This window comes from Chelonia mydas, chromosome 3 (genome assembly GCF_015237465.2).
Source record: "Chelonia mydas isolate rCheMyd1 chromosome 3, rCheMyd1.pri.v2, whole genome shotgun sequence".
NCBI lineage: Eukaryota > Metazoa > Chordata > Testudines > Cheloniidae > Chelonia > Chelonia mydas.
The window spans coordinates 16718141-16730154 of record NC_057851.1 but is presented as its reverse complement, the minus strand read 5'-3'; the positions used below and the strand labels follow the sequence as shown (position 1 = coordinate 16730154).

Genomic DNA, 12014 nt, shown 5'->3' with positions numbered 1-12014 from the left:
ACGCAACACGTTAGAAAGCTCTAAAAATCACATGCCACTAGAGCACTTTGCCAGCACAATGTAGACATGCACTGAGTGACAGAATAGCAATTAATTGCACTGGTCTTACAATGCAAACTTGGCAGCTTTCCTTTAGAAAACATGGCAATTCTCAGTACTTGAAGAGTTGATATAATGAGAAAACATACTCTGCCATGTTGTATGTTATTAAAACATCAAAGCCTTCACATCTCTGGGCTGATCTTCACTATGGGTAGATGGATGCTGCTGCAATCGATGCAGCAGGGATCAATTTAGCGGGTCTAGTGAAGACCCGCTAAATTGATGGCAGAGCGCTCTCCAGTCAACCCCGGTACTCCAGCTCTCCAAGAGTAAGGGAAGTTGATCGGAGAGCATCTCCCATCGACGCAGCGCAGTGGAGACACCGGGGTAAGTTGACCTAAGCTACGTCGACTCCAGCTACATTATTCACGTAGCTGGAGTAGCGTAACTTAGGTCGATTTACTCCTGTAGTGAAGACAAGCCCTAAGACTGCATAGATTTACACCACTCAGCTAGGAATCAAATGTCATAATGATCATCTGATAAGGACGAGACACTGAAGATAAGAGACTTTGCTGTGACAGTTGTTTAAAACACCTTTTGTTTTCAAGTAACTCTCACCTCTAAGACAAGCTGAAGATCGTCCATGTACCTCTCTTCAGTCTGGATCAACTCATGAATGTAGCCCTGTCTTTTCCTTTCCATTGGTTGCATAGTATCAAGAGTTTGGAGATCAGCACACCCTAGAAAAGTAAATATTTCAAGTCATTCAGGCCCTATTAAACTTGTAAGGGCTGATGCTCAGCTTATATAAATGGCTACAGTATTATGTACTTCAGTGAAGATACAATCATTTACCCCAGCTGAGGCTCTAAGCCCATAATACGTATAAAATGAATGCTGTCAGTAATGCTTACTTTTCTAAACCGAAAAAACTGATAATTCTCACAAAAAAGAGTGGTCTCATGTCTTATCAAAAAGAAATAGATATATGTAGTAAATTCTTGTATTACACAGTGGTCTCTTATTGTTTGATTTTCAAAAGCGCTGAGCTCCTAGCACTCCAGCTGAAGTCAATGGGAGCTACAAGTGATCAGAACCCCTGAAAATCAGGCCTTAAAATGGCAGCACATTTGCCAAACTAGTTACTGCTCTTTGGTAACTGAAATCTCAGGTTTTCCACTCTGTTTAGAAAATACTGATATTTTAATAGCAATGATTATATTACAGACCATTTACTAGCATACATGAAGCATTCAATAATTAGAACTCAACTGTACCTATTCATTAACGTTAAATACATTTTATGATGCAGTATCCTTGAATTAAAAACAGACAAACAAACAAGTTTAATCAATTAGGCCCTGCTTCAGCAAAGCCGGTAAGCATGTGATTAAGCACTTCACTCAATAGGGATGGATTTAAACACATGCCTACACAGGAACAGCTACACTGAATCAGAACTGTGGATCTATCTTGTCTCTGGCAAGCATCAGGTGCTTCAGAAAAGCAGCAAGAACTCCACAGCAGGCATATGTGGAATAATCTGTGTCCCCAAGAAAGTCTCATCCTAATTATAGACTGGTTTAAACCCTGAAGCATGAGATTTTTATCCCCACCAAAACTCTTTTTTAGCATTAACTATGATAATTCTCTGGATAATCTTCTTATCCATAAAAGCATCCAATCCCTCTCTGAGCCTTACTAAATTCTTTCCCTCAACAACTTCCTGTGGCAATGAGTTTCACAATCTAATTAAGACTTGAGTGAAAAAGCTTTCCTTATTAGTTTTGAATCGGCCACACTGAACGTCCCCTTGTTCTTATATTGTGAGACAGCTTCCGATCTCCTGTCTCTCTACCATTCATTATCTTATATACTTTTATCATAGCTCTGCTTAGTTGTCTCCTTTCCAAAGTAAACTATCCCAATCTTTTCAATCTCTATGAAGATAGGTTTCCATGTGCCTAATCATTCTTGTTGTCCTTCTTTGAACCCTAGCTAACTCTGCAATGTTCTTTCTGAGGGCTTGTCCACGTGGGAACATGTCAGAGTGCACTATGGAATTTTTATTGCACACTAGAAGAGTCCGGACGACCAGTGAGCGCACTGCAAGCTAGTGGTCTGCAGATATCCTGGCTTGCCATGCACTAACTTGCCATGTAGACAAACCCTGAGATAGTGTGACCAGAACTGAATACGGTATTCTAGATGAGGGTGTATATTTTTCATCTCCCTTCTGTGCCATAAGTGGTTTGCTGAATTAGTTTACAGAAATAATCAATCTACACTGAGGCCTCTGAGTTACCGGTACACTTTTGCAAAGTTCGACTGCATGGCGCTGCAGACACACGCCTTGGATGTTTATAGCTAATTTTTAAACTGAAAGCAAAGAGGAGGGGTATTTGTTTTTACACTATGAATGTCTGAATGTGGGAGATGTATAAACAGAAACATGAACATTTAACTCAAATTATTAGCCAAAACATTCTGTACGAACAAAAGTCCATCAAACTAACCCTGACCTTTAATTTTCCTTCTCTTTACAAATTTAATATATGCCATACTGACGGTGGCTTTTGAAAACAATCAAATCAAATAGATTGAGGTCTAATATTTGCATCAAAAACTACAAGAAAAAAATAAAGCAAACAGCTTTCCAATTAGACTGGAAAATCCACAGGTTGTTTAGATGGACAAAGCAGGTTTGAAAAGACAAATAGTCCAGATAACTTATGACAAACATCCAGATATTCACAAAAAACTTCTCCACGCACAGTGTTTATAACTAAGTTCAGCAGAGGTCGGGAATCAGCGAGAGAGAGAAAACGAATACCATTTGGAATAAGCCAGAAGCCACTAATGTCTACGAGGCTTGACAAAGCCCTGGCTGGGATGATTTAGTTGGGGATTGGTCCTGCTTTGAGCAGGGGGTTGGACTAGATGACCTCCTGAGGTCTCTTCCAACCCTGATATTCTATGATTCTGTGATACGAGACCAAGAATATTAGAAGCAAGAGAGGTTTCAGAGGAGCAGCCGTGTTAGTCTGTATCCATAAAAAGAAAAGGAGTACTTGTGGCACCTTAGAGACTAACAAATTTATTAAGAGCATAAGCTTTCGTGAGCTACAGCTCACTTCATCGGATGCACTCAGTGGAAAATACAGTGGGGAGATTTATATACACAGAGAACATGAAACAATGGGTGTTACCATACACACTGTACCGAGAATGATCAGGTAAGGTGAGCTATTACCAGTAGGAGAGCGGGGGGGGACGGGGGACCCTAAAAAACAAAAGGTTGCAGAAAAAAATCTACAAAACAAGAACCCTAAAGACTTAACAACTTGAAGGCAAGTAATAAGAATCCAAAAATATTTTTTTCCTAAATAACTCTCACTTTTTAAGACAACTTTATGATTTTGGGGGGGCCTGACTTACGATTTTTGAAAGCTTCTGGTTGGCAATACTCTATTAGGCTTTGATTTTGCAAACAAGCACATGCTTAATTTTACTTTTCCAATTTGCTATGAAATCAATGGGACCTACTCATGGTAGTAAAGTTAAGCACATGCATAAAAGTGTACCAGATTTGGTTTGGCTTGAGCTGTTTGTCAAGGTTACAATCAAGCCAGAATTAAAGAGGAGGAGGAATCAAGCTATTCAACAGATCAAAGTGCGTTTTAAAAGATCTGATGTTTCATAAACTACCAGGGCTTTAAGTGATTGAAGTCTATCAATCTGAGATTTCAGCTCTTTCCTGTGGTTTGTGACGTGAAATTCAGTTCCAGCTCTGATGGGATACGAGATAAAGATCTTAGAGCAGTCAAAGGGTGTTCACACTGGTAGTGCTTTTTTGTCATTTGTCAGGACTTACTAAGGCCTGGTCTACACTACAAAGTTAGGTCAACATAAGCTGTCTTTTGACAAACTCGCTGTGCATGTGTCTACTCTTAAATTGGTCTCCCACCGATATGAGCTCTCCATTACGATGACATAATAACACCACCTCCCCGAGCAGCACTGAGCCATGGTCAATGTACTGCGGTCAACACAGTGTGAATGTAGACATTGTGTTACCTATGTTGACCCTAACAGTCCTCCAGCAGCCGTCCCACAATGCCCAACACTGACTGCTCTGATCACAATTGTGAACTCTACTGTCCAGGGCTTGTGGAAACCAGAAGTCTCTCTCCCTTAAAAAACCCTGCAAATTTTTGAAACGCCTTTTCCTGACTGTCCATCTTGGTGAGAACACCTAGCAGTTCTCCACGGTCATGTGCGACTGCCCAGCTGACACTGCCGATTACACGCTCCAGATGTGCTCCTGCCTGGAGTAGACAGGAGATATTGGATCTCCGGGGCTTGTGGGGAGAAGAGGCTGTGCAAGCACAGCTACAGACCAGCCATAGAAATGTAGCCATCTACTAGCAGATTGTATGGGGGATGCAGAAGAAGGGGTACAACAGGGATCAGCAGCAGTGCTGAGTGAAACCAAAGGAACTGCGGCAGGCATATCAGAAAGCCAGGGAAGCCAACAGTTGATCTTTTACGAAGAGCTGCATGCCATACTTGGTGGAGACCCCACCATGGATACCTCCAAGGAGCCCAAGTCACAGGCCCCCTGGCATGAAGAGGATGGGGGACATGTGTCTGGAGGGTCCAGCTTTGTCACGAGCCAGGACCCGCTGGAGACTACACTGCAGTCCACTCAGTCATAGAATCATAGAATATCAGGGTTGGAAGGGACCTCAGGAGGTCATCTAGTCCAACCCCCTGCTCAAAGCAGGACCAATCCCCAATCAAATCATCCCAGCCAGGGCTTTGTCAAGCATGACCTTAAAAACTTCCAAGGAAGGAGATTCTACCACCTCCCTAGGTAACGCATTCCAGTGTTTCACCACCCTCCTAGTGAAAAAGTTTTTCCTAATATCCAACCTAAACCTCCCCCACTGCAACTTGAGACCATTACTCCTTGTCCTGTCCTCTTCTACCACTGAGAATAGTCTAGAACCATCCTCTCTGGAACCACCTCTCAGGTAGTTGAAAGCAGCTATCAAATCCCCCCTCATTCTTCTCTTCTGCAGACTAAACAATCCCAGTTCCCTCAGCCTCTCCTCATAAGTCATGTGTTCCAGACCCCTAATCATTTTTGTTGCCCTTCGCTGGACGCTCTCCAATTTATCCACATCCTTCTTGTAGTGTGGGGCCCAAAACTGGACACAGTACTCCTCACCAATGTCGAATAGAGGGGGACGATCACGTCCCTCGATCTGCTCGCTATGCCCCTATTTATACATCCCAAAATGCCATTGGCCTTCTTGGCAACAAGGGCACACTGCTGACTCATATCCAGCTTCTCATCCACTGTCACCCCTAGGTCCTTTTCCGCAGAACTGCTGCCTAGCCATTCGGTCCCTAGTCTGTAGCGGTGCATTGGGTTCTTCCGTCCTAAGTGCAGGACCCTGCACTTATCCTTATTGAACCTCATCAGATTTCTTTTGGCCCAATCCTCCAATTTGTCTAGGTCCCTCTGTATCCTATCCCTGCCCTCCAGCGTATCTACCACTCCTCCTAGTTTAGTATCATCCGCAAGTCATCAGTCCTAGCAGTCAAACATGGTCAAGCCCGATGCAGGGGCAGGAACCTCAGGTAAGTGTGTAATTGTATTTCCCATTTCAGTGATAGCTGTGTCCTACCAAGTTGGGGATGCCATCAACTTTTCATTAATTCATTCATACGAGAAGAGGTAGCGGTACAACAAAGAGAGGTAGAGCTGTTATCTGCTTTTCATTACCCTGTAGAGTTGGGCAGTGGGGATGCAGAGCGGTTTATGTACACAGGGATCCTTGAATCCTCCTGAGAGATCTCAATGAAACTTTCGCAGAGGTACACTGCAGTTCTCTCCAAAGGTTTCTGGGGGTGGCAGCCTTATTTCTTCCTCCACTTTCCCACACCAGTCAGTGATAACTTCGGCAGGCACCATTGCAATAAACAGACTAGCAGCATACGGGTCCAGGTGGGTTCGGGACGCCAGCAGCAAGTATGCTCTCTGTGCCTTTGTTACCCCCAGGAGCGAGATATCAGCTAAAATCACCACGGCTTGTGGAAAATGATGTCAGCAGTCAGTAACATTGCCTTATACTCAGAGTTTTGCACAACTGAACAATTCCCTCCTCATTTCCCTAGCCCCTGGAGAAAACATTTTCACGATGGCTGGTGCTGTGAGTGGTATTGTGCACAAGCACTCCAAAGCAGAAGTGTAAATAAGCATTTCTTGTTTAAAACTTTAGGGGAGGAAGGGATTCTGAATCTTAACTTTGTGACTATAGTGACAATGGTACCTCTGTGTGTTTTATCTGTAGTTGCTGCTGTTGCAGTCTTGAGGGATTCCCCCTCCACACCCACGGAATGCATGAAACAGATAAGAAGGAGGTTTCAGAGTGGTAGCCGTGCTAGTCTGTATCAGCAAAAAAAACAAGGAGTACTTGTGGCACCTTAGAGACTAACGCATTTATTTGGGCATAAGCTTTCGTGGGCTAAAACCATCGATGAAGTGGGTTTTAGCCCACAATATCTTATGCCCAAATAAATCTGTTAGTCTCTAAGATAAGGAGGAGAAAGTGTTGCATCAGATGGCGAATGGAGACCTGGAGGATGAATACTGCAGACTGTATGGAGAAGGAAAGAGTGGGAAACAGGAAGATTCACCAGGACATAATGGGGCATCTCCAGCAGCGAACAGGCTGCAAACTGTTGTGGAACTACAGGTTCAACAATCATGGACTTGCCTCCCTTTGCAGTCAATGGAGAACTCCTTACACCACCCTCTTCCCCCATCCCCGACGCCCCAATGTTCCATGTGGCATCAGGGGCCACATCCCTTTCCCTACCACTCCACACCAGGCAATATTAAGGACAACCACAACTTCAGATACACTTACCTGTAAGAACCACAGTTGATTTATGTGTAGCTAAAATGGACATGAATGTTCCTTCTCCTTCTTTAAGCTCTGTTCCATAAATTTATTAAGGTTTTAATGTATTTGCTCTTAACTTGGACAGAATATTTTTGGAAGTGTTTTTGTTACTGAATAAAACTCTACTGTTGGGAAATAATTCATCTTTATTAGTTCCCAACAAATGATGCAGAATGCCTGACAGTAGTGAAAGCACCCACTTAGTTGTTATTGTACACTGTGACACAACTCATACAATCAGTGACAACTACCATGTAATAACCATAGATGAACAGCAAGCATCATAAAATTAATAGGTGCACTACCAATGTTATATTCTTAGATGTACACCAAGCACCACACAATTCCTACTGGGGCCCCAAACTGCAGAGACAGGTAGAGCACAGTACACTATAATATATTAAAACAACAAGGAGTCCAGTGGCACCTTAAAGACTAACAAATTTATTTGGGCATAAGCTTTTGTGGGTAAAAAACCACTTCTTCAGATACATGGAGTGAAATATTACAGACGCAGGCATTATATAATGACAAATGAAGAGAAGAGACAAGTGGAGAACCAATGTTCACAGGGCCAATTCGATCGGGGTGGATGATAGATGAGGTGGTGTCCATTTCAGGAGAGGCAAATCTGCTTTTGTAATGAGCGAGCCACTCCCAGTCCCTATTCAAGCCCAAATTAATGGTATTAATTTAACACCAATAGTGCCACCGGACTTCTTGTTGTTTTTGTGGATACAGACTAACAAGGCAACCCCCTGATACTAGAATACATTACTGTGGCTTGCTGTTAAAGTACTCTTTCAAAACCTCCCTGAGTCATATAGCTCCACATTGAGCTCTTCTGATAGCCTTTCTGATAGCTGTTCAAACTCATCAGACAGACGCTCCACCTCTGCCCTTCACCCCAGCGGCAACTTTTCCACCTTTGCTTCACAGATATTATGCAGGACACAGCACGCAGCTATAACCATTGGGATATTTTTATCACTGAGATCCAATCTTGTGAGTAAACAACGCCAGCGTCCCTTCAAACTACCAAAAGCACATTCAGCTATCATTCTGAGCTGCTGAGCCTATAGAGGAATCTTTCCTTGGTGCTGCTGAGCTTCATGAACCAGGAGAGAAAGGGTAGGCTGGATCCCCCAAGATCACTATAGGCATTTCAATATCACAAATGGTAATCCACTGGTTTGGAACAAAGGCCCCTGCCTGTACCTTTCTGAAAAAATCCTGTGTTCTTAAAGTTGTGAGCTTCATGCATCTTCCCTGACCAGCCAACACTGATGGTGGTGAAGCATCTCCGGTGATCCACCAGTGCTTGCATAACCATAAAAAAATAGCCCTTTCTATTGATGTACTCTGCGGCAAGGTGGCCTGCTGGAAAAATAAGGATATGCTTGCTGTCTACCACTTCACAGGACTTCAGGAACTCCAGGGCTGAAAATCCATCCTGTCCCGAACATGGCTGAGAGACATAGTCCTGTGTAGGAGACGATTACTGACCCTTCACACTTGCATGACAACAGCATCCACAGTGGATTTTCCAATTCCAAAATGATTTCCCACTGAGTTGTAGCAATCGAGGGCTGCAAGTTTTCACAGTGCAATCGCCACTTGCTTCCCCACGGTCAGTGCAGCTCTCTTTTTGGTGTTCCTGCGCTAACGGGTTGGGGTGAGCTCAGCACACAGATTCAGGAATGTGGTCCTTGCCCATCTGAAAGTTCTACAACCACTGCTCGTCATCCCAAGCCTGCATCACACTGCGATCCCACCAGACAGGGCTCATTTCTGGAGCCCAGAAGCCGTGCTCCACCATTTGCCACTGCTCCATGAATGCCACCAGCAATTTTGAATTGCTTCCTGTTATGTCCCACAGCAGTCCACTCTCCAGTAAATTGTCATATTCTCCATGGCTCTTCTTGCAGCTCTGCAAATTCCAGAGGATCGTGTGTCCTGTGCTTGCAGTGCTCATGATAATACTGCAGAGCTGTGCAGGTTCCATGCTTCTGTCAGAGCTGGCAGACAGTGACAAGTTCCATGCTGGTTCATGGGAGGTTCAAAATAGGAGTGAAAATTATGAGATACAGAGAGCATTATGGAGTGGAGAAAGTTGCATGATGGGAACCTGACCCCACAGTTCCAGTCACACCAACACAACTTGTTGCTGCCCCACCGTGCATTGCCAAAACTTCCCGTAAGACAGCGTACTGGACAGTGGCGAGTTGCACTCTTGGATATCTACCCAGGATGCACTGCACATCAAAACAAGAGCTCCTGTTGAGTTGCGCAGCACTGACAAAAGGAGCCAAGTATGCTCACACAAGCAATATACTAACCAGAGGCGACGTGTCAGTGGGTGGGCGGGCAGCGGAAAGGGTGGGGCCGGGGCCAGGGCCAGAGTAGAAGGGGCGGGGCCAAAGCCTCTTCTGGCTGCGCTGGGACACTGCACAGTGCAGCACAGCAGCAGCCTGGGAGAGCGCCTGGCTGCAGCAGTGGCGGGCTGCGCCCCGCCCAGGTTTGGCTTCCAGGGACAGTGGCCGAGCAAAAGCCAGAGCCCCTCCGCCCTCCCGGCATGTTCAGTCCCTGTCCCCAGAAGCCAAGCCCTGGGAGGCAGCAGACTGCCGCTGCTGCCCCTCCCCACACAGGCTCTCTCCCAGGCAGCTGGCTACACTGCACAGAGCAGTGACCAGGAGCAGCTCTGTCCCACTCCCCGCTTGGGCCTGGCTGCCAGGGAGAGCAGCTGAATGTACTGGGGGGGAGCCGGTGCAGTGGGAGGGCGGAGTCCCTCCCCCTCACAGGTAACATGGGGTGGGGGAAGAGGGTGGGGAGAGTGCGGGGGCCCCAGGCAGGGGACGGGGCAAAGACACGTGGGGAGGTCATATGTCCTCCCCTTTAGCTGGTGCTCCCCCCACCCCCCCGTATGGGGAGGCACCAGTCGTCTATGATACTAACTGCGGCGGCTTTATGGCAACGTAATTTGCACTGGCAAAAGCTTGTGGTATATACATGCCCTAAGTAGCTGATCTTTGAGCAATGTAATTTTCTGTTATATCCCCTCAAAAAGAGAAGCCAATGATTGTATTGTCTTAGCTCATGCTGCTGTTTGCTTGTAACTACAATTGGTAGTAAAGTCCACGTACTTGCTATGAAACTCAATGGCCAATGGAAGTGTTACTTAGTTATGATGAGATCAACTTTGGAAGGATAAAAAAAAAAGTTAACAGTGAATAAAATGTAGACATAATTTGAAAGAAACTGGATACTTTCAGATGTAAAACACATTTAGAAAGGGAGTTAATGTAATTGGATATTGAATTTAACCTGCATTTAGACTACATGGTCTTCTGGTCAGGGGGTGTCTACTATTGTGTTTATAGAGTGCTTAGTACAATGTGGCTCTGTTCTTGATTGGTCCTTATGCCCTACTCTAATAAACTTAATTAATAATAGACATGGCAGAAGAATCTTTATAAGCTTTGCTTGAGAGTGCTAAATGGAGCAGGAAGTGACAAATTGTTGCATACAAGATAAAAGTTCCAACACATGAATTAAAAATCACATAACTAGTTAGATTTTCAATATTTACCTCAAATTCTAAGGTCTGGGTCAGTTAGCTGCATTAAGACTCAGTGACAATAATTCACCTCTGATGAGCTAATCAGACAGCAGACACTAATTGCTAGACTGACAGATACAAAAGATGACAATCTTGATTGGTTGAGAGGTGAGCAATAGCTTTATTCTGGGCTGTAACTTCATCTCCCCTTTGGAAAGTTAATTCATCCTTTTAAAATTCGTAGCCATAATAGATCAACTTATGAAGGAAACAATAAGTAGATAGGTTTCAGAGTAACAGCCATGTTAGTCTGTATTCGCAAAAAGAAAAGGAGTACTTGTGGCACCTTAGAGACTAACCAATTTATTTGAGCATAAGCTTTCGTGAGCTACAGCTCACTTCATCGGATGAAGTGAGCTGTAGCTCACGAAAGCTTATGCTCAAATAAATTGGTTAGTCTCTAAGGTGCCACAAGTACTCCTTTTCTTTTTGCGAATAAGTAGACACTGATTTCTGTTAATATGAACATTAAGATTTGTCACTGTTCATACTTTGCCTCAGTAAATATCCACCTCACAAATCAGTGAATCTTGAGTCAAGAGAGATCAAAATCTTATTATACTGGAATTTTCTAATGAAGTTTGTTTTACAATGATCAGACTGTTGGGCAGATATCGCATAGCTAGTGCATCCCATAACAGATTAAACAAAGACAAGGACACCAGAGTAAAACAAATTTGAAAGTTTATAAATAGGTTTTAAAATGATTCCCCGTCCTCCAACTATCTCCCTTCCTCAAATGCACTTCTACAAGAAATACGGTCCTCTGCTAACACCACAACTAATCCTGTCTTTAAGACTACACGGTAAGTTTCCCAGTCAAAAAGTCATCTATTCTGCCATAGATCTGACAATTGAAGGAATAAAAGTATATTTCAAATAACTGAATTTTTGAAGTTGGCAGCAACAATTTCAAAGGGAAGAACAGCACTTTGTAGAGAATAATCCTGCACTTGAATGGAGATGGACTGGATCATATAAGTCTTGCCCATCTCTAACTTTTGATCCATCTCCATATATTTCACCTCTGAGTTTTAAATATGATTGTATATTAATGTTATTTACTTAATGCTAGATGGTCAAAAATTTGTTGTGCTCCTGATGCATATCTGTTTTGCTTAAACAACATTATCAAAATTCTGGGCAAGTAATTAGATTCACAAGCCATTTTTGAAGCAATTTCAGAGATGTTTGGGTAGGATTAAATGATTTGTTCATCTCCCCAAATTGGATGAAGAGTGAGTGGAACTCTGAATACAGTCTGGTAAAGAAAATATTAAAAACAAGAGCATGGGCCACTTCCATCTTGGAAAAAGGCAACAAGACTCAAGCATGTGCGTAAGTGCTTTCCTGAAGGCCTGTTTGCATAGAGC

General features: G+C 43.7%; 1 protein-coding gene across 9 annotated transcripts in view; it reads right to left on the bottom strand.

The window, feature by feature from the left end:
- Nucleotides 1-12014, bottom strand: part of ITSN2 (intersectin 2) — a 125751-nt gene that overhangs the window by 18698 nt on the left and 95039 nt on the right. For all 9 annotated transcript variants that reach the window (XM_037893956.2, XM_043542186.1, XM_043542183.1 and 6 more), the window contains one exon: nucleotides 664-785. In XM_037893956.2, coding sequence (XP_037749884.1) covers nucleotides 664-785 — 122 coding nt within the window. The remainder of the gene's footprint in view (nucleotides 1-663; nucleotides 786-12014) is intronic.